Source organism: Lutjanus erythropterus, chromosome 10 (genome assembly GCF_056507025.1).
Source record: "Lutjanus erythropterus isolate fLutEry1 chromosome 10, fLutEry1.hap2, whole genome shotgun sequence".
Lineage (NCBI taxonomy): Eukaryota > Metazoa > Chordata > Actinopteri > Lutjaniformes > Lutjanidae > Lutjanus > Lutjanus erythropterus.
In genome coordinates this window covers 23,333,418-23,356,889 of record NC_139326.1, presented here as the reverse complement: position 1 = coordinate 23,356,889, position 23,472 = coordinate 23,333,418, and the positions used below count along the sequence as shown (strand labels likewise).

General features: G+C 40.7%; 1 protein-coding gene across 1 annotated transcript in view; it reads left to right on the top strand.

Annotated features, from left to right (window-relative positions):
- Positions 1-23,472, top strand: part of LOC146320461 (zinc finger SWIM domain-containing protein 6-like) — a 69,194-nt gene that overhangs the window by 38,171 nt on the left and 7,551 nt on the right. The window contains exons 3-11 of the mRNA XM_084728713.1: positions 852-1,000; positions 5,223-5,373; positions 7,575-7,754; positions 8,631-8,801; positions 10,188-10,334; positions 12,056-12,202; positions 13,408-13,668; positions 16,032-16,167; positions 23,266-23,423. Coding sequence (XP_084584839.1) covers positions 852-1,000; positions 5,223-5,373; positions 7,575-7,754; positions 8,631-8,801; positions 10,188-10,334; positions 12,056-12,202; positions 13,408-13,668; positions 16,032-16,167; positions 23,266-23,423 — 1,500 coding nt within the window. The remainder of the gene's footprint in view (positions 1-851; positions 1,001-5,222; positions 5,374-7,574; positions 7,755-8,630; positions 8,802-10,187; positions 10,335-12,055; positions 12,203-13,407; positions 13,669-16,031; positions 16,168-23,265; positions 23,424-23,472) is intronic.

The window sequence follows — 23,472 nt, the reverse complement described above, 5'->3', positions numbered from 1 at the left end:
GACTGCTGTATCGCACAGGGCAAAACAGACCATTAGTTTCTCAAATAATTGTATAAAATATCCCAAAATAATGAAAATCAGTTATTACAAAGCCCATGTGATGTCTTTATGTTGCTTGTTGATCCAACTAACAGTCTAAAACTTAAAGATATCCCCTTCACTATGACAAAGAAATAAAACACATCCTTAAAACTGAAAAGCTGGGTTGAGGTTAGGGCTAGAGAGAGGAATGTTGGCTTAAAAAAATTACTTAAACAATAAGTCGAATATCAAAATAGTTGCCAATGAATTATGTTCATAGACTTATTGATTTAATGTTTTGGTTGTACTTTGCTTTGATCAGAGTATTTGCCTATGTTCTGGTACAAGAGTGTCTGTGGACACGAGTAAATGCCCTCGCAGATGCGGAAGAAGCAGGGAAATTCTCTGAATTCTTCATCTATTTTCCTTATCAATTAATCTGGCTTTTATTTTCATAATTAATTGTTTAGTCTATAAAATGAAAACTGCTCGGTATAATTTCAAAGATCCCAAAGTGACGTCTTCAGAAGACTCTTCATTCATTCGTTTTCTGGAACAACATCAAATCCCAAATTTAAGAAGCTGGAACCAGCAAATGTTTGACATGTTTGCTTTAAAAATATCTGAAACAAATAATCAATTAGCAACATAGTCGGCAATTTATTTTCTTTCGATCGACTAATCAAGTAATCAACTATATGTTGCAGGTTTAGGCTATTCAAATCAGTCTATACCATTAATGCTTTCATCCAGAAAAGAAATAATGAATGACTGGAAACACATATGTCCCATGCCCATATAACAGATATGTGTCTTGTCCATGTGTGTAGGGGCCCCGGACCCCACAGCAGGAGCCAGTGTGGACGATGAGAACTGCTGGCACCTGGACGAGGAGCAGGTTCAGGAGCAAGTGAAGCTCTTCCTGTCACAGGGAGGATACCACGGCTCGGGCAAGCAGCTCAACCTGCTCTTCAGCAAGGTTAGGAGCCAGCGACATTCATTCATCCACATACAGAACACAGCAACACACATACAACGCATACCAACCCTGAATGCCAAACACACACACACACACACACACACACACACACACACACACAGTCTCACCCTGATCCTTCTCTTCTAATAAACATCATCTACATCTTTTTAGTGCACTGGTGTTCTCTCCTATTCAGAGGTGGCAAAAGTGCATACATTCTTTATTCAAGTAGAAGTTCAGACACTTCTGTAAAAAATAAATAAATAAAAAGACTTTAAGAGTACTTTAAGTACTGAATCAACTTTATACAGGCCCTGAAATGTCCTCGAAGTATAAAAGTAAAAAGTCTCCCTCTGAAGGACATTTTAATTGGATGTTTCTGTGCAAAGCTAACCGAACCTCATCATCAGTCTTCGCTTGTTTTGGTCTTATTACATCTTTGATGCTGTTTTCCCCTTGTTACATCTTGTAACGCCTCTAACATGGTATTTGACTTGTTACACTTGTTTTACATTGTTTTCGTCTGGTTTTACGTTACTTTTGTATATGATATGCACTGATGGATACACATCTTTTTGATGTGTTACTGTTGAAGTCCGTCTTGATGTTGGCGTTGCACAATGATGCTATGCCATGAAGTAACTAGCCTGTCTTGACAAAGTATGTAGAAAGTACAGATATTTTTATTAAAACTTAGGGAGCAAAAGTAAAGACTTAAAGTAAAGATAACTGAAAAATCTGCCTACAGTAATGAAGTATATGCACTTCCCATCTCTGCGTCTATTCCCTCATGCAGCCTCTCTTCAAAGTAATCCCAGACAAAACAACTTGCATCTATTGGCACATACATTAAAAAGCACGCTGCCTCTTAGCAGGAGCTAATTGCAGAGAGGAGATGCAAGATAAAGAGAGAGGAAGAGGTGTAGAAAGATGGAGAGCTTGCACTGTACACTACTCTGTACCCGCGATTAAACGATTACATGAGAGATGTGTGGTTCTCTCTGTTGCCTGGTGTTACAGTGGCAGGGCTAGGCCAGCGTTAATGTGTTGTGTGCTATGTAAAGACTGCAAGCCAAGGCCATTATCATCCACCCTGCCCGGCTTTTAGAATGTCTCTGGGCTTCGTGCTCTTTGATGCCTGTTATATCCTTTTCAGTACACACACCCACTGACAGCCACATATATAAGCTCGTCCACTCACACACACCCACGTAGAGAGTCATGTATGCATTCGTACATACACCGAGCGGCCCTCAAATGTGAAAAACACACGTACTGTATGGGCATTTGTGTACATACTGAATGGCTGGGTTGCACTAACATGATAATTACTAACTAATTAATCAAACAGAATTAAATCATGGCTTTACTTTAAATTATGTTGCAACAAACTCTAAAACTAGCTTAAAATGAAGAAATATTAGATTTAAATCTCCCTTTAGTTTTTATCAGTGCCTGCTTTTTAATCTTCTATTATTTGGCTTAAGGGTCAATTAATTTGGCCAATAAGTTTTTCTCAAAAGAGCAGGAATTACAGCTTTTCTGCTAAGCTAACTGACTTTTTAGGTAGCTAATAAACAATGTATATTTTGTTTTGTAAATTTCTTTTAGCTAACTAGCAAACAATGTAATGTTTTTTTAATGAACTTTTGAGCTATCTGGTAAAAAAATGTAAGGCTTTGTTAACTTTTTTAGCAGTCTAGCAAACAGCATAATATTTTGAGGTTCAAAGGTTCAATTTACACTCAATTAAATTTTTTAATGGGGCAAACCGGAGCAAATCTGTATTTACTCATTTTAAACCTCAAAACTGATTAAAACTAGTCTTAGATTGGTGCAATCCAGTTTAAGTGTTGCTCTGTCTGCTTTTTCCTGGTTTGTATTTGTGAATACATTTTGCTGCTCATCTTTCCAGAGATACAAAAAACACACATGAATGTTGTGTGTGTGTGTGTGTGTGTGTGTGTGTGTGTGTGTGTGTGTGTGTGTGTGTGTGTGTGTGTGTAGTGTTTTTTAGAATCACTGTTTTTACTGCTTTTCACCAAAAAATACCAAAAAATAGATTATATCTCCATGCACTCAAGAGTGGTTGTGTTTCCTTTTGCTAGAAGATGCTGAGCACCGTGGTTTACAAAAAAGTAAGCTCAGAAAATCTTCCAGTAAGAGAAAGCAGAGAAAAAATAAAAAGAGAAAACTAAGTTGCTGGTTGTGCACCTGAGATGAAAAAATAAATGGTTTAACTACTGAGTGGCTGTATTACAAATGGTCTTTTAAAAGCAGTTTTTCATACAGTTTTTTTGTTTGTTTTTAAAATCAAAATTTTCCCTCTTTTTAAAATATCTACAATAAGTGCTGACAAATGTGTGGATGTTTATTGTAAAAAAGAATCCTGAAAATATTTCACCTTAAAGTATAATGTCGCTCTCTGTGTTGACGGTGAGTGAATGGATTTTTGTCATGACCTCTTTTGAAGAACATTTCTTAAGTGAAGCCACAAAATCACTCAAAGGACATAAAACTGGTTTGAATGGTATTCCATCTTCCAAGTCGAGGTTTAAAAATAAAAAAGAAGCAAGGACAGGTGTAGTGAGTACTCACAGCAACGTTTGAGAGGAAGCAAGGATGGCGCTGATTTAAGCAAACATTTATAGTTACATTCTCCCAATTTTGTCAGACTGTAGTACTTACAGGCAAATCTGATTTGACCATGAAAGTAAAATGTTAGACACATGCCGTCCTCTAAGTAACAGCAGACTGCTGACCAGTCTGGAACATTGGCTCTGATTTGTCCACAGATATGAGTCTGTGCTTTTAAAGCATGTTAGTTAAAAAATAGTTAGAAAGTAGACGTGGGTATGGACAGCTGGTACTAATCTGGTCAGTGTTGAAACATCGATAAGCTCCTGGACAAATGATACTACAGTTTTATGTGTATTTATATAACATTACATAAATGGTGGACGTGACAAAATGTCCAAAAATGTGAGCTTACTTTACTAAATTAAATGAAAATGCAGCTAAATGCAATAACTCAGGAAATAATTACAAAAGCAACTTGTTGACACTAAAATAATTAATATTTTCACATCTTTTCATTTCTTGTACATATTTTTTTGCACCAAATTATGATGAGTTGTATCGATGACTGTATTGATAAGTAGGGATACCACAATTTTAAGTTTAATCAAAAAGCAATCAAAATGAACTTTCAATTTTAATAATCTATCTAATCCAATAGGGAGAATTAGCAACTCTTGTCAGCGTCTGGTGCATGTTTAAAAAACAACACTTAAAAGATGAAAGCCTATCTAATGGAAATTATATGGCAATTGATACCATGCAGACCATTTTCTGAAGACTCTTTTTTTCCTTTTAAGTCCTTTCAGCTTTATTTCTCCCTTTAGGGACAATTGTATGCTGCAGCTCCTCACCCAGAGCAACAGATACACACAGTTTAGAAGAGAAGATACAGCACACAGTAAAACCTTCTGTGGAATTCCTAATAAATGCATTGATAAATAAGTAGAAATAACTAAAAACAATCTAAAAATATGCACAAGGTAATGAGACCGAAGCGATGAAACAGTCTGAAAATTTCAGATTATAGTGACCAAAATGATTATGGTTATGAGTATTATCACAGTATTGTTAAAAGGCGCTGGAAATATTCAAAAAGCACTGATAGACACTCTGAAATCATTTCACCAAGTTTTATGTTGAAAACCTCTCAACGATTTGAAATGGCATAATCTGTTTTACAATGTCAATGTTTTCACTGAAGCAAAACAAACCCATGTTGCTGCTGTGCCTGCGTCTGGGCACTAAATTTGGTCGATGCCGGCCAGTATTTACTGTGAGATTTTTAAAGCGCTGTAATCAAACACGGTTTTAATAATTACAATTTGAAATGGTAATACTGACCGTCTGGATTTTTATCGTGGTAATCATTTCATCAGTAAAAGGCATTAAAGCACAGCTTGAATTTGTTTGACGTTCACTTCTTTTTGTCATTGATAAACCTCCGTACATCCATTTTTCAGTGTGTGTATGCTTGTGTATCTCATTTATTTTGTTTGTGTTGTATGGCTCTGTACATTGTGAGAAGTGTTTGTCAGTGTGTGTCTGTGTTCATCCTCTATAAATCTGTGTGTATAAACTACACGTGGCGTGTGCGGGCGTGTACGTAACCATCCTCGGTGTCTCCTCCTCTGTCCTCCTGCAGGTGAGGGAGATGCTGAAGATGCGTGACTCCAACGGAGCGAGGATGTTAACACTGATCACAGAACAGTTCATGGCCGACCCTCGGCTGGCGCTGTGGAGACAGCAGGGCACCACCATGACCGACAAGTACAGACAGCTCTGGGACGAGCTAGGTGAGGGGGGAAAAACACACCACACACACACACACACTCAGTGACTGTCCTACAAACGCACACACACACACACACACACCTCACAGCCAGTATGCAGAGGCACGGACAGATTTAGCAAGGTGGTCGATCGAACCCAGACGCCGACACAAAGGCACACGCGCATATTTTTTTTCCTGTTTGTTTATTTGTCCTTTGTGTCCAAGACAGCCCATACACACACACACACACTTGTCAGCAGGCCTGAGGAGTAATAGATTACATGTAACTGGATTAGGTAATTCTGATAAAGAAAAAAGGTAAGTGTATTCCATTACAGTTCCAGATAAAAAAGATGTAATCACATTGTAGATTCATTTAGTAAAACAAAATTGAATTATTTGGAGGATTACGCTTTTCAAATAAAGACAGATCATCCAGGGACATCTAATTTAAAGACGACAAACTACACAGACCAACCCAAAAGTAACCCTCCCACCCCTGCTCGTCAGTGACAGCCCAGTCTCTCCCTCTTCACTGTGAATACAAGTTTGGCAGCTCAGCAGAATGTCTTTGTGAATTAGAGGCCGTTTAACGCAGCACATCACGCCTCATCAAAAAGCCCAAATATTACGACCTCCGTAATGTTTTCAAACACTTCACATTATATATTTAGTTGATGTGACAGAGAGCTGCTCGCCACACCGTCATGTGGTTTGATACGGTGTGTAGTTCTTTTGACAGATGGTACTGTACCTACAGCAAAACACTTCCTCACAAACCCACAAAAACCAATGCGCCCGTCACCAGGACAGCAGTCTTGTTGTCTCCTGTCTTTGTTGTTTCCCTCTAATGTCCTGGTTGATGTTGCTGCCGCCGTTGATGATGATGTTCGTTTTCTCCCTTTGGTCTTGTTCTGCACTTTGTGAGGACAGCGCAGTGATCTCATCTGTTTCAATCCCACGTATTTTTGGAAGTGTGTGTACGGGCTCTTTGAAGTCCACACTTCAAACCCTTCTTCCCAAGTCCTTATCACTCCCCCTGATGTGTGGTGAATGCTGCCTCTCGGCGCCGCTCCTCTCTCCCTCTTCTCTCCCCCTCTTTTGTCTTTCTCTTCTTTGAGCCGCAGCTACTCCTCTCCTCCTCCAGACACAAAGCCATGCCTCATTCACTTGTCCTCACCCGTGTCTCCTCGTCCAAATCATCTCTGCTCCCATTTCATTCTCCTTTTTTTCAACTCTGCCTCTGTTCTGTACCTTTTGTATTCTTTTTCTTTCTTCTTGTTCTGTCTCTGTCCTTGTGTTTGTCCTTCTCCAAAACTCTCTGCCTTTTACACACATACGTACGTACAACTCAATCACATACACAGTATAGTCCACATATTTCTGGCTGTCTTGAGAGTAAAATCCCTGGATGTGCATCCCCACAGATGTAGCCACTTTTCATATTCTGTTTGTTCCACTTTACCCCAAAATGACGTGTGTGCAGAGACCAGCTGCTAATGTTAGCAACATAGACTGACCACTAACATTAGCAACACAGACTACTAATGCTAGCTATACACACCATCCGCTACATGCCTCATTCACTTGTCCTCACTCGTGTCTCCTCGTCCAAATCATCTCTGCTCCCATTTCACTTCCCTTTTTTTTGCTCTGCCTCTGTTCTGTACCTTTTGTCTTCTTTCTCTCACTTCATGTTCTGTCTCTGTCCTTGTGTTCGTCCTTCCTCCCAAACTCTCTCTGCCTTTTACACGCATGCATATGCACAACATACACACACACACACACACACACACACACACACACTCACACACACACACACACACATTAGAGTCTACATATCTCCGGCAGTCTTGAGAGTAAAATCCCTGAATGTGCTCGTGTCCCCAGAGACATAGCCACTTTTCATATTCTGTTTGTTCCAATTTACTCCAAAATGATGTGTGTGCAGTCAGCGTTGCCTCGGGACTAGTTAAGTTCTCTGTTTTCTCAGACTTCTTGTATTCCAGAGCAAGATGGCGGCAGCATACAAAATGTGCACTAAAATAAAAGAGAAACAATGTTTTGAAAACTGCCTCCAGCTTTCAGTCTGGCATGATAACTGTATTTAGGATTTTTGAAACCTCACTGTATACCTGCATTGTATGACTCACTGCTAGCGCCAGCTGACTGAAGTGTGTGTGTGTTTACAATGTTTGTGTGTGCGTCTGTGTGTGTGTCCAGGTGCCCTGTGGATGTGCATCGTACTGAACCCCCACTGCAAACCTGAGCAGAAGTCGTCATGGCTGCGCCAGCTGCGCAGATGGAACAGCGTGGACGTCTGTCCCTGGGAGGACGGTAACCACGGCAACGAGCTGCCCAACCTCACCCACTCACTGCCTCAGGGTGCCCATGGCAACCAAGGTCAGAGATTGACGAGTTTTGTATGTCAGTCAATAATGTGTTTACTGTGTAATAACATATCTCACAGTGGTGAAGGTGAGAGGTGCTACAGTACATGTGATGTCTGTAAACACATGTGTGGAACATCGCTGTTCATCTGAAGCTTCGTTCTGCATGTGTTTGTTTTTCTGTTGCTTCACTAAACCTGATCAAAAAACAATCTGTTTGAAGTGATTTTCTCAAAGCTTTTGCACAGATTAGGTGAAAACAGCGGCTCTCTTGTGTTAAAACACCCCAGCAGATTTTCACCAATTTAGAATCTGCTTCAGGTTGTCAGTCTTGTTAGTTGTGTAGGTGATGGTTATGTTTGTTTATAGTAATTATGCTAATGTGACAAAAATGAACATGTTATTAATCAGGCTTCAGCATTAATGTTTTTTTTTTTTGTCACTTGACCGACTAGGCAAGTGGTCAGATATTTACTTGCCTGAAGTCAGTTATTACTTGCCCACGTACAAGTTGCTTTATTTATTAGCAGTTATCAAATATCAACAAAGACTAAAGTTAATTGTCATGTCCAAGGTGACATTTTTAAATGTCTCATATTCAGTCTAAAACCAAAGTCATTCAGTTTGATATGAAAATAAACCAGGGAAAGCAGGAAATCTCCATATTTGAAAGGCTGCATTTTTGCATGAAACAGTACTTTTAACAATTGATTGATAAACAAAATAGTTTAATAGTTTTATGCTTTTTTACTACTTGCCCAAAATACAGAAATATAATAGCTGCTGTGAAGCTAAAGAATGTTATTAAGCCTAAAAAAAAAGGAATAAAACCAAGTAAAATAAAAAATGGACCCCACCTTTAAATCTTCTCCCCCTCCTCCTCCTGCAGAGATGCGCCCTCACAGGACCGTGTTCACACGGGCCATCGAGGCCTGTGACCTGCACTGGCAGGACCGACACCTCCAGCACATTATCGCCAGTGACCTCTATGCCAACTACTGTTACCATGACAACCAGGAGGGCTCCCTCTTTGACTCACGCGGCTGGCCCTTGTGGCATGGTGAGTCTGTATGTACAGATGAGGACAAAATTATTAGCCCATGCTATGAATTTTTTTTTTCCTAAGTATTTCCTGAGAGCTGTTAAACAGAGCAAACATCCTGTGCAGCCCAGTCAGTAACGTTCACTTTGGTCTTCTGGAGGTTGTTCTTCACCAGGAGCGATGTATGTTTTGGGTCGTTGTCGTGTTGGAGGACGAAGCGACGACCCAGACCCAGTTTTGCTGCTGACTGCTTGAGGTTTCCTTTCAAAATCTTTCTTCATGATTCCTTCCATCTTGACCAGATTCCCAGTTCCAGACGCACTGAAGCATCCCCACAGCATAAAACTCCCACCACCGTGTTTCACTGTGGGGACACTGTTCTTTGGGTTGTACGTCTCTCCCTTCTTTCTCCAAACATAAGCAGCGTCTCTATGGCCAAAGAGCTCTAGTTTCATCTCATCTGACCAAAAGACAATCTGCATCATCTTTCTCCAGGTTGTCCTTAGCATACTTCAGTCTGGCTTGAAGGTGTCTCTTCTGTAGAAGTGGAGTTTTTCTTGGTCTGCAACCTCGCAGTCCATTCCTGTGCAGGGCTCTAGTGATTGTCTTCTTTGAGTCTACAGTTCCTGACTTGGATAAGTCATTCACTAGTGTCTTGGCAGTTGTTCTGGGGTTTTTAGACACATTTCTCACAAGTTTTCTCTACAGACTCTTTGAAATCTTTCACTTCCTACCTCTGCCAGGCTTGTTCTGTACTGTGTGGCTCTCTTTGAATTTCTTGACGATACTTCTCAGTCCAGTTCTTGACACTTGGAAACGCAGTGATAACTTTGTTTATCCTTCTCCTGCATTGTGAGCATCAACAATTCTTTTTCTCAAGTCTAAACTGATTTATTTTGTTTTTGGCATAATGCTTTCTCAAGTGACAGCTCCAACCCTTACTGAAGTTTTTATACTGTGTGTAAACTGGAAGATAACCCTCAGTTTTATCTTGATTGTACAAGCTTTGAGCATCACAATGTTAAAGCACATCATTGCACAACAGTGGTTTGTGCCATGGCTCAACAAAAAGGTCCGTTCTAATAATATTGACCCTGGTAATTTTTGTTTTTTTCTGAAATAAAAAAAAATCTGAAATAATTCTGTTATTCTGTGCAAATAGAAATAATTTATGCTTTCTAAAGAAAACCAGTATGTTTAGAAATGCTATGATGAAAACTCCTTGCTCTGTTAAAAAAGCACTTGGGAAAATTTTGAAAAAAACTTTATATTTCATAGGGGGGTAATAATTTTGTCTTCAACTGTGAGTGTATGTCTGTGTGTTAGATACGTTATTTATACACACTAAGTTAGACTGAGAATCAACAGCATCTGAAGGAAGAATATCTGTTTTTTTCTTCTCAGAGCACGTCCCAACAGCCTGCGCCAGGGTGGACGCCCTGCGTTCCCACGGTTACCCGAGAGAAGCCCTTCGACTGGCCATTGCCGTAGTGAACACGCTACGACGGCAACAGCAGAGGCAACTGGAGCACTTCCGCCGACACAAGAAAGGTGAAGATTACTTTAGTTTGTCTTTATTGTCAGAATACAAATTAGCACCATTCTCACAAATTCACTTGTTGTACATACAAACACCACCGTCCTACACCCGTCACATACATAAATACCCTGTAATAATATCAAGGGAGGGAGAAAACTCTCCAGGACTCCTCCAGCTGTGAAAGTTGTTTTTAAGTCATCCATTTTTGGAAGCTGGAGTAATTAATTGCCAATAGCAAAGAGAAAAAATGCGGTGTGGTCGTTGAAAATAACCTTGTTCCTTTTAAAAAGTCCAATTTTCATTTTATTATGCATTCATTGTCCTTCACATTTAATTTAAGAGCTGATCGTTTTCTGAGTGCAGGTCATTTTATAGTGTTTTTTTTTACAGTTGTTCTGTTGGCTGACCAAAATTATAGTTATAAAAATATGTATGTATGTTTAAAAATAGGTTACGTGGTTTTGACAGTCAGGATCAGCAGAATCATGATTAGAATGGCTTTATTGGCAAAGTATTTACTCATCGTTTATTTGATAGGTATAGATACAGCATACACAGACAAGCTGAAAACAGCCATCTGATGCAAGTGTCACAGTATTTATAGGGGATGCTGATTTGCAGCACTCATGCGTGGCAGGGCTTTTATGACAACAAGAGGCTGGAACAGTGAGATAAAAAGATGGTAAACTGAGTACAACAAAATGTCACAAAACTAAGGGAAATCTGAGTACGGCAAAAAGCAATAAAGCACACATTTAAAGACGTTAACAGAGTACAGGTTTGTACTGTCACTGGATTTGGTAGATTTCTTAAAAATGGTGACACTTGCAGCAGATTTCAAGTGAGTTCCTGGATTTTGCTCCTTTCACAGAAAAAGCGGTCTGAGCAAAAGATGTTTCACAGAATGGAAGTTGCCACCTGAAGCTGCTCTCATAGATCTGCTCTGTAGTTTGTTAACATATTCACAGAGAGGCTGAGGAGCAAGTCCGTTTAAACTTGTAAACATAAGCTTTACATATTCAAAATCAATGAGTTTACAAAATTTAAAAACTTGTATTTCCTTAAGATATACTATAGAGAATACTGTTGAATTTAGAAACAGCAAGGCGCAGTCAGATGTCAAACAATTTTGTATCATATTTAAATAGCTCAAGTTGGCTTTAATAATTTTACTAGTCTTTTTACCATGACTTTTAAAATGTAATTGAGAGTCACTCAAGAGCTCACCTTTAATGTAATTTAAAATGTTCAGTGATTCTGTTGGAGGAAGCTTTATAATGGAGGATATTTCCCTGGGGAATTCCTATTTCAGTTTTGTGAAAAGCAGACTTTACGTTACTAATCACCTCACACTGTTAACCACCCTTTAAATATGAATCAAACCATGATACTGACTGCCTTGAAAAAATGTACATCGAAAGTTCTGATGTTAAGATGTGATGATTTACAGTGTTGAACACCTTTTTTAAGTACATGTACACATGTAAAGAACTTGACTCTGCTTATACATTACTCTTAATGTACTTACACAAGATAGAAGAGACATAACAGCTAAGAACAAGGTCAAAACTAACCAGTTAACCAATAAAGGTGGAAATTAGACAGAGACCACTATGTTCACAAGAACGTGAAAAACAGTTGTATATATGTATTTAAATATTACATGTACCTGTTATAAGCTTCCCATTTGTCTTTGTTAACTACGACTTTATTCTGCTTTGTCTTGTCTCAGAGTTACTCCATAAAGGCCACACCTCCATCACCAACATGGAGGGCTGGGTGGGACACCCCCTAGATCCCATCGGCACCCTGTTCAGCACCCTGACAGAGACGGGACGAGTGGGAGAAGAGGGCTCCAACACCTGCTTAGACCTCTCAGGTGCTGCTGACTGACACTAACTGGCATCCTGGACAGGGCCGCAACTAAACATTATGTTCATTATTGACCAATTGGGCAGTTTTTGGGGCCACAAAATGTCAGAAAATGGCGAAAACTGTTGATCACTGTGTCCCAGAGCCCAAAGTGACGTCCTCAGATGTCTTGTTTTGTCCACAACCCAAAGATACTTAGTTTACTCTCATAGAGGATGAAAAAGTAAATATTCTAAAAATATTGATTTAAAATTATTTTTTGCTCTCCCAGAGTCTGTGATCCCAGCTGCATCCATAGCAACGGCCTTCTATACACAAATAACAGATGTTAAAATGCTGTAATTGACCAATCAGAATTGAGTATCTAACAAAACTGTGTAACAGATTCACTTAAATATATTTAAAAATAGCTCTGCTTCTACGGCAGCATTTGAAACACTGCATTCTGAGCCAACACAAGTCTTAAAAAGATTGTACTTCATGTTTTGTGTATGTTTTCTTTGTACCACTTGTAGTATATGGTTTATGCATGACATACACTGTATCATGTGCTGTATAATAACACACTATATACATGTTTAACATAACTACCACTTACAAAATAATACTATACTAAAGCATTATACAAAATGAATAAGGCTATAATCGCAATACATTTGTATATTTGCACATATTCTTTTGTATATTATTCCCAGGGGTTAATTTTTACAACTGGATATCAAAATACTTGATTTATACTTGCATCCTTGCTCTTTTATCTACAGTAGTCATTTTTAGTCTTTGTAGTCAAATAATAAGACATATTTTTCATTTCTTGCATTAGATTGCAGATAGAAAACATAGTTTAAGTGCAGATTCACCTTCGGTCTCTTCATCTTATCCTCTCATGTTTCTCCAATTCTCCTCTCCTACGCTCGGTGATCGCTCTGTCCCTCGTTGCCTCCTCTGCTCACAGAAATAGCCCTCTCTGCTGAGGTAGAGGAGCGAGCGGAGGAATGCTCCTGAGGCGTTGATCTTTATTTTGGACGGTTCCGACCTCGAGACCTCGAGACCTCGACTGTGTGACTGACGCAGCGGTTTTCCATAGGAGACATGCTCATCGAGTGTCCAAAACCTCAGAGAATAACACAGACATCCACTGCCGCTGCGTGCCAGCTCACGTTCTTTGTTTCTCCTCGTCTTACTCTGTTTTCCTCTTCCTCTTCTTCGCAGACTGCTCCAGTGTCGTGAGCCGAGCAGAGCTACAGCGGATGCCTGTGCAGCGATTGCTAGGAGACGGCGAATCGTATGTGGCGCTGGCGGTGGAAACGGCTCTGATTGGCTTGGGCCAGCAGCGGGTGATGCCTGATGGGCTCTATGCTCAAGAGAAGGTGTGTCGCAACGAGGAGCAGCTATTGGCCAAGCTGCAGGAAGTGGAACTGGACGACTCCCTGGTCAAAATCTTCCGTAAACAGGCCGTCTTTCTGCTGGAGGGTGAGAACGCAAACACATATCATTTCACCCAGTACTCTTAGAAATAAAGGTGCCAACTAGAACCATTAAGGGTTCTTTGGCTTGTCTCCATACAGGAACCCTTTTTGGTTCCTGTTAGAACCTTTTATAAAGGTTCCTTTGAATACCTTCAGAGAGCTCTACCCAGAATCCCACATAAATGGTTATACCTAGAACCATGTGTGAAAGATTCTAGCCTGAACCCCATATGAGAGGTTCTACAGCAAACCCTTCTATGGTTCTGCACAAAACCCTCTCTAGAGGTTCTGTCCAGAATTTTTCCACCTTCTAAGGGTGCCACCAACTCAGGAGGTTCTGCTAACAACCTTTTTATTTTCCATGGGTTCTATCTAGAACCCACTCAAGGAATTCTACAGAGAACCTTTCTATATTTCAAGGTTTTATCTAGAACACACCGAGGGTGTTCTACTGACAACCTTTTTCTATTCAAGGGCTTTTTCTAGAACCTACTCAAGGAGGTCTTTGGAGAAGCTTTTTATATACTAAGGATTTCATCTAGAAGCCACGCAAGGGGTTCTACCAAGAAACATCTTATATTATGGTACAAAGAACCCTTGAAGCACCCTTGATGAAAGAGTTCTTCAAGTACTTCAAAAATCCTTGAAGAACTCTTTCTTCTAAAAAGGCTTCTTTAGGTGAAACAGGTTCTTAATGCAACCCTTAGTCTTACAAAGAACAATTTCACAATAATTTACAAACTGTCAAAAGGGTTCTTTAGAAGCAAATGGTTCTCAGGCCTTCAGGAAGGACGCTTTTGGAACCATCGTTTCTAAGGGTATATTGTCCCTCTGTTTCACTCCTGTCTTTCTTTTCTCCTTCTCCCACGCAGCGAGAACCTACACATTCTTGCTAAAACAGGAAAAAACACATCGCACTCTGTCTCACTATTTATTATCCTTTCATTTTGTGGTGCAAATAGAGGCTGAGCTGCCCTGGGCCAGACCAAAATGAGCTCTTTACACAGTAACACCAGGGGTATTGTGTCAGCACACACATGCTGCACACACAACACTCAGTGTGTACATTTACAGGACCGGGGCTGGAGCAGAATGAGGTTTGGTTATGGGAAAGGCAGGAGGAGGAGGAGGAGGAGGAGGAGGAAGACTCCACTCCAGTCCCCACCCAAACCCCAGCCTTGCCTCGTCCCCAGCGCGACCACCCACCTCTGGCTCCGTTTCTAATAGAGCACCAGGCTGCGAGGCCTCTGCGGGCCCCTGGAGGCTGCAGCCGCGCCACTGTGTGATGTGGTCTGTGGCTTAGGAGCCTGTTGGGGTTTAAAATAACCCACCAGAGACGAGGGGAAGTGCAGGAAGGGAAAGATGGGGGGTGGGGGAGAGAGGAGCGTGAGGCCAAGTCTGCACACACGACCATATGGTTCTTGACGTCACAGTTTGTTTTAATGCCGCGTGGCTTCGGTTCTTCCTGGGTGGGAGGGATGGAGCAGATCAGTTGCTCCTCTGTGTGCTGTGGAGAAAACACAACTCAATATACAACAAAATATACATTTCATTGTTCTTTTATGGTCTTTTAATACTGTATATACTAAACATTTCACTGCCATACATTCTTAGAAATAGGTTCAGCTTGTCCACATATGAGAACCCTTTTCTTTCCCGGTAGAACCTTTTATAATGATTCCATTTGGAACTTTCAGATAGGTCTACCTAGAAACAAAAATAAAGGTTATACCTAAAACCGTCTATGAAATGTTTCACCATGAACCCCCTGTGAAAGGTTCCACCCAGAACCCTCTCTGGGGGGTTCTATCCAGAACTTTTCCACCTTCAAAGAGTGCCAACAAGAATCCTCTCAGGAGGGTTTATAGATGTGTTTTTATAGTCTAAGAGTTTTATCAGGAACACAACCAGGGGGTTCTTTCAAGAACATTTTTGTAGTCCAAGATTTCTATGTAGCACATATCCAAGGGGTTCTACTGAGAAACCTTGTATACTCCCAAGGCTTTTATCTAGAACACAGAGAGTTCTGCAGTAAATCTTTTTATATTCCAAGGATTTTATCTAAAAGCCATCCAGGGAGCTCTACCAAGAACCCCTTGATATTATGGTACATAGAACCCTTGACTAAAGAGTTCTTCAAGGATTTCAACAGTCCTTCTAGCACCCTTTCTTAAAAGAAGCAAATGGTTCTAGATAGAACCTCTGCCTTTTGGGAAGAGCTCTTTTTAAGCCTGTATTAATAAAAGTGTACTTTAACATTTACAGACCTGATGAGACATTTTTGTGATTTTTTTTCTTTGTTCCATCACTAAAACCCCCTCTCTTTTTTGTACGTGTGTGTTGTTGTTCTGTGTGCTTTTAAAACAGCTGGTCCATACTCTGGTCTCGGAGAGATCGTCCACAGAGAGAGTGTTCCCATGCACACCTTCGCCCGCTATCTCTTTACCTCTCTCCTACCTCACGACGCTGAACTGGCGTACAAAATTGCACTGAGAGCCATGCGGTAGGTCTCCTAAGTGTGTGTGAGTGTGCGCTTGTTTGAGTGTGTGTTGCTGTGATCATGTCAAAACCTTGTAAATCAAATTTTATTGATTTTCATTTGTAGAATTAAACGCTGATCCTCAGATTAAGAAAATCCTTCCATGTTTGGGCTAATGGAGCCTTTAAAAAACATTACAGTGGAAAAAACTCTTAAATAGAGGGTGGTCACTTGAAGAAAATATGTCTGTTTTTCTAAAGTGGAGACTAAAACCTCAGACTTATTGTAATCACCCCATTGTAAATAGACTCTGCATCTCTTCTTTTGTAACTTAGTAACAAAACATTCAGATTTCAGATGTTTACCACCTGGAACCAGAGGATGACATTCAGATTTGTCCAGAACTCCAAAACTTGTAAAAATGTGTTATTGTGATGCCTCCAACTAAAGTATATAACCTAAACATTACAAGAAAAGTGCATGCTCTCCACAAACTTTAAAGGGACAGTTTTGTTGATTTGGAGAGAGCAATATTTGGCTTATGTAACAGCCTTTTTTTGTCAGAAAAGGCTGTCTGATGGCAAAGTCAAGCAGTAAAAATATTCTAATTATAGCGTTCACTTAAACTCATAGATTTTTTTTAGGGTGGCTCTTTCTAAGTGACTAAAAGACCTTTTGTTGCTGACCCCGGTTGGTTGTGGTTATTATTAGTGAATTTTGGAGATAGCAGAACAATAAAATATAGAGCATTTTGTCTGTGTGTATTTGGATGTGTGTCCCGTGTCTGACTTTGCATTTTGCTATGTGATCTCCCTCTATATTAAGCTCCTGTGTGTATTCATCTGTGGACAATGTGTACATGTGTATGTGTGTTAATCAGTCTGCGCTGCTGTGTTTTGATGTTGTGACTAGTGGGAGCTGGATCAGTGAATATTAATTACATTAATGAGACTGTAATTAGTGTGGCTGTAATGAGGAGGAAGCGCACACACACTAGACACACACACACACACATGCAGGGCCAACAGGGAGAGGGCAGTGTGGGGATGATGTTTGTTGTGTTTCTACAAAGCACGGCTTCTTGGAGTCCAGCACTGAGAAACTGGCAGATGATTAGTGAATGAATGAGAAGTGAGTTTTTTTCTGGCTCGTGTGTCACAGTCGGACAAGTGGAGAACAAAAAGACAGCAAACACATTCACACTTTTTCCCCCCCAGTTAACCCAGTTAGGAGGCGTCAGGAAGTGGAATAACCAAAACAACACACTTGTCTTCCTCACCGAGGAGCTGTGTGGTTTGAAGGTTGCATGTCTGACCGCTGAGCGTCCCCGTCTTGCCTCTAAAACCCACGTCCCAAACCTGTTTTCCCTGAGTCAGCCGCTCCCCTCCCTCCCTTTGCTACTTCCCTTCACCTTCCCCCGTTTCCTCCCCTCCTCGCCTCCTCCATCCTCATTCGTGTGGTGTGAAACCGGCGATTTAGAATAATATGGCCACTTATGGGTGCTCCTGGGAGCCAGGGGTGTCTACTCAGCACATAATGAATGTGTGTAATGTAGCGTAGTGTAATATGATAGCATATACCTTCCTGCTCCCACGGGACGGCGGACAGTTAAATATAGAGGAGGAGGTAAAGGAACCAGGGCTATTTTAATGGACCCATTATAACACCATCATTGATACAACGAGCATGAGAAAGTCTACGCACGCACACACACACTTTTTCACTTTCCTCTTGTGTTCTCTATTTGTCTTCTCCTTCACAGTTACACTCAGCTTTTTTTTTTATGCGAGAAAAGTCTGACTGCCTCCATACACACAAATGCATACCCAGTATTTTAAAGTGTGCGTGTGTGTGTATGAGTGTATGTGTGTTTATGAGGTTAATTAAAGCGTGCGAGAGCGGCATATGCTGTGCGATGGCTTGGTGTGAGCGGCCAACACAAAAACACAAGTGGAGCTGCCTACTGGTTCACAGGCTGCCCAGAATTTGACTGCAGCCACAGAAGAAGAAGAAGAAGAAGAAGAAGAAGCTTGCTGCCTCTCCAGAGACCATCCATCCTTATCGCAAACTCTTTGGAAGCCAAAGACACAAATCCCAGCCGCCTGTTATCATATGAGATTTTCATATGAGATACGAGTTTTCCGATGCTAATGAATCTAGATCCTCGCTGTAATCCACAACCTTTGATCTGCCACATAATCCATAATTTCTGAATATATGCCAGCACCAAATGAAAAAACAATGATTTTTGAATATTTTCTTCATTTTATCATGCAAATGTTTATTTGAAAAATACAGATTGTAAATTAGGATGCAGGCAATCCATAGTTGCCCCAGCAGAGGAGAAATTAAGATTCTATGCTTATGTAAACAGTCATATCACCCTGTAAAAATACTCCATTATGTATTCCTTCATTCATAAGTAAAAGCTCATATGCTTTGGCAACAAAATGCACTGAAATTATCAAAAGCAAAGTCATCATTATGATTACTGATACATAACATGTCAGCAGCATTTTAGTGTTCTAACACATAATCTTAGGTAGCGTCATCTGTAAACTGAAAACAATGGAAAACAATGCTTCACCCAGAGCAGACATCATTTCAAGTATCCGAGACACTTAAGAGGAGCAAACTAAAATTTGAGGTAACGTTTCGGGTCATGCCTGACTCGATCCCTGCCGTCAGACATTATGAAGATTTCCAACTTTGAGTTTGTGTATAGAGTGAAGGTCTTCCAGCGGATGTGACACTTGGCTGATAGATGAGTGTTTGATGGATTATGAAAGTGAAGGGTGTTTACAGTCGCAGGGGAAACAGTGCATGAGGTAGAGAGGTCAGTCGTCATGGTGATGCTGACCAGATACCCCAAAGAGCCTCAGGATTTAGGCAAAACCTGACTGGACTGCTTTTTATCAATGTCTTTGCTCTCCTCTGTCACTGCTTTCGCATCTTGTTCTTTGTTGATGTGGGTTTGAATGTGTTAAAGGGATAGTTCAGATTTTTTAAAGTGGGGTTGTTTGAGGTGTTTTTCAATAGTCAGTGTATTAGCTACTGTAGATGGCGGTCGGCATGCCCCCAGTTTGTAGAAGCAGCAGGAGAACCAGCGTAGGAGGCTAAGCAATCTACTTCTGTGAACAGAGTCAGCAGCAAAACATATTTTAGTCACTTAAAAAAGCCCCCTTAAAAAAAATCTATATCAGTTTAAGTGTACGCTATATTTAGAATATTTTCGCTGCTTTACTTTGTCGTGAGACAGTGTTTCCAACCGGAAACCACCGTTATATAAGTCAAATATCACTCTCTCTGGTAGACAATAAGGCAAACAAATTAACAGACTGAGGCAGCAGTAGACCATATGCTGCAAGATAAAGTTACTGATTGTGTAAATGGAGTTTGGTTGGTTTGAAGTGAGAGATATTTGGCTTATAAAATGGCTAATTCTCATCAGGAAAGGACATCTGACGGCAAGATAAAGAATTGAAAACACATTGTACACTTAAACTGGTATTCATTTTGAAGATAGGGCTTTTTTTAAGTACCTAAAACATGCTTGCTGCTGAGCCTGTCCACTGCAGTACATCGCTGAGCTTCCTACACCGGGTTTCTTGCTGCGTTCTACTGTGGGTAATACACTGACTACGGATAAGTACCCCATACAACCCCACTTCAAACAATCTGAACTATCCCTTTAATATGCATTTCAGTGTTTATGCGCTAGTTATTCCAAAAATAATCCTCCCAGTCTTCAAAAACTACAACTTTCAGTCATTCCTAAACATCTGATTACCCAACTCTGTCCACTCATTATATGGTATCTATCTTCCATGTTCGTTCAAAGACTCCCTCCACACCGTCGCCCTTGAATATTTAAGTATTGGTGTGTTCCTCTCAGATCTGACAGGGTGCTACAGTGCCACAGGACCCGTTTGACACCAAAGCTGCCCCCCACCCACCCCCTCCTCTCCCTGCCTCCGCCAGTCAGGGATTGATTGCCTCTTCCAGCTCACTCTGTTAGTGTTTTATATATCACTGATAATAATACACGTTTATATCCAGCCATGACAGCGCTGTAAAGAAATATGAGTTTAATTTGATGTTTTAAGCGCACTTGACATTGAGTTGAGAGTTTGTATAGTGCCATTGCATAGAGAAGACGATCGTGTTTATTATCAGCGTGCAGCATTTTGCAGTAGGTTTACAAGGTGCTGGATGAGAACGCGCCCATAGCACTGTGATATACTGTGCTTTTGTTCTGATTGAATGCTTCAGAGGTCTCCATTAGGATTTTTATGTTTTTGTGTTGTCTGTCTGTTCGTCCATCTGCCTCATTCTTTTGAACCTAATATTACAAAAACACCTGGATGGAATTTCTTCATAATTGGCACAAACATCCACTCAGACTCAAGGATGAATTGATTAGATTTTGGAGTTCAAAGGTCAAGGTTGACCTCACATCCGCCCCATTTTCGTGAGTGTGATGTGTCGGAAATGCATGAACGCAATTTCTTCAAACATGGTGCAAATATCACTTTGAAGTAAAGGATGATATGATTAGATTTTGGAGTTCAAAGGTCAAGGTCACTGTGATTTCACAAAACATAGTTTTGGCTGTAACACAAAAATTTTTATGCACTATGACACAATTTCACACACATTTGTAATAAGATAAAAGGATGAGATGATGACATTTTATATCCAAAAGGTCAAAGGTCAACTTCACTGTGACATGCTGTTCAGCTCACTGTCAGTCCACTTTAAAAGAAAAAAAAGCCTCTAAGTGAGGACAGCGTATCTCTCACTGGAAAATATTCATGTTATACATGTCAGTATGGTGATAACCTCCAAAAAGCCAAAAATACACTACCTTTCCCTCAAAGTCTTTGCTGCATATATTATATGCATCTGGACAGGTATGGTTGTAAACTGCACCTTGACTGCTTGGCAAAGGCATACGACTGTGAGGTGGTAATTCTAGTTTTTCATAATTTATTTTCTCTTTTTGTTTCCCATGGAAGTAACAATAGCCCAGTATGGATTTTCCTCCCCAACATTTTGAGGAGGTTATTTTTCAACAGGCCAGTCCTCTCAAGCTCCTATCCAATGGAGGCCTCTGGGTCTCTGGTGAAAACCAAACAAAGACAGGAATGTTGATGAGGCCTCCATCTTTACCCAGGGCTCTTTCTTTTTTTTTTTTTTTTTTTTTGCTTTGCTACACCCCAGGAATCTTCCAGAAGGCCCCAGTGTGGTGGAGGCTTTTAGCAGTTCTTTAGATGTGTGTGTGGAGTGAACCCGGCTGTTGCTAGGGCTTCCAAACTTATCCGTTTTACACGAAGTGTCAGTGTTCACACTCAGGTTTTTGTCACCTCCTCGCTCTGAGAGACGAGCCCTGCTTGTGGCCTCTTGGGTAAAAAAACCCCAGAGTGACGAAGAGGCTGTTTTTGTACATGCCTTCACTCAGGTGGCAACAGTATCACATGCACTTTGCTCTGAAATTGAAACTGGCATTTAGCATCACATTGCTTTTTACTGGGCTGCTTTGATGTGTTTTCAAAAGGGCAGGTGTGTGTGTGTGCGTGTGCGTGTGTGTGTGCTGGTTCTTTTCATTCATGTGTGTCGGTATTTGTTTGATGTGTGTCCAGCCTTACGGGGCTGGAAGGTGAATTCCTTAATTTCCCCGTGGACTCAATTAGCTTTGTGATTGGCTGAGAGAAGGCCAGGTTGTGCTGTCTTCTGAAGGAAAGAAGACCTTTGAAACTGAGGTGGGAGCGGAGGGAAGAGAAGTGAAGCAGAATAGGAGATGAGCCGGCCACAGTGGTAATGGTGGTGGTGCTGGTGGTGGTGCTGGAGAAGACTTGGCCCCGTCAGTGTTATTATAATGAGACAGAGAGTGAAACTAGTGAAGCTCCTTCATCCGCTAGCAGGTGTTGCGTGGCTCTGACTTCATTATGACCAATTAGAGTGAAGAAAATACTAATTATACCTTGGTTTCTAGGTGATTAAATACTAGGTTGGTAGTAAATTGCAGGGATAGGCTAACTGTAATCCCCCTGTGATCACTAAAGTCATTTTCATTTTGAAGTCCCCATCATAATGAAGACTTTTTCTGTCTGTACAGTGCTTCTGTCTGTCTGCTTGTTACTGTACGAAGACACAAATGATTCACTGTGATTTTGATGATTCGTGGACCTTTGGTCTCGCTCTCTCTAATTAACATTCTCCCCATTTCTCTGTCCTCCTTATCCCAGCTGCTCTTTCTCTGGTTAATGTACAGTTAAAGGGACAGTTCACACCAAAATCAAAGAAACGCATTCCCCTCTTACCTGTAGCACTATTTATCCATCTAGATTGTTTTGGTATGAGTTGCAGAGTTTTGGAGATATCGGCCTTAGGGATGTCTGCCTTCTCTGGAATATAATGGAACTAGATGGCAAAAAATACATTTGAAAACCTCAGCGGCAATGTCTCTTTCTAGAAATCATGACCCAGTTACTCTGTTGCGAGCAGCTTTATGTAGGAACTACTTTCTTTCTACCAAACCACACCTGAAAACACAGGAAATCACAGTGTAGAAGGAAGCATGCATCTACTCATGGACGAGAGGCTTGTGCCTTTGACAGAGCAGGATGTAAACATTAACTGCATCCTCCTCTGTTGATCCCAGCAAACATAAGATGTCTACCTGATGTGCAGATTATGTGTACATTGCGTTGGTCGGTGGAGATTTTTTGACGTCTGTGGACATGCAAGAGAGATGCAGGAAATAAAATATTCTTTGTGATCAAGCAAATAAATAATAGTAATATGTCAAAATATATTGACATGTTTATTGTTGTTATTGGATAGAGAGTGTGTGAAAGGGAGTTTTAGGTGCTACATTAGGACTAACCCTCTTGTCGACATTTACATCGGACGTTCAGACATTAGACACGACATTATAAAAAAGTCATAAAAACATTCATTCTGGCTTCATTGTTTCATCTTCATTTGAGAGGGCAGACATCTCCAACACGATCTAGATGGATAATTAGCTCTTTAGGCCAGATGAAAAAATCTGTGTATTTTTGACCTTGGGGTGAACTGTTCCTTTAAACTAATTTTCTGTATCTGTTTCCTCATCAGGTTGCCGGTGTTGGAGTCGACGGCCTCGTCAGGTGACCTGTCACGACCCCACCACATTGTGTCCGTGGTGCCCAACCGCTACCCACGCTGGTTCACACTGAGCCACATAGAGTCTCAGCAGTGTGAGCTGGCCTCCACCATGCTCACTGCAGCCAAAGGTACAGATATATTTGTAAAAATACACAGGAGCAGACATAAAAACATTAT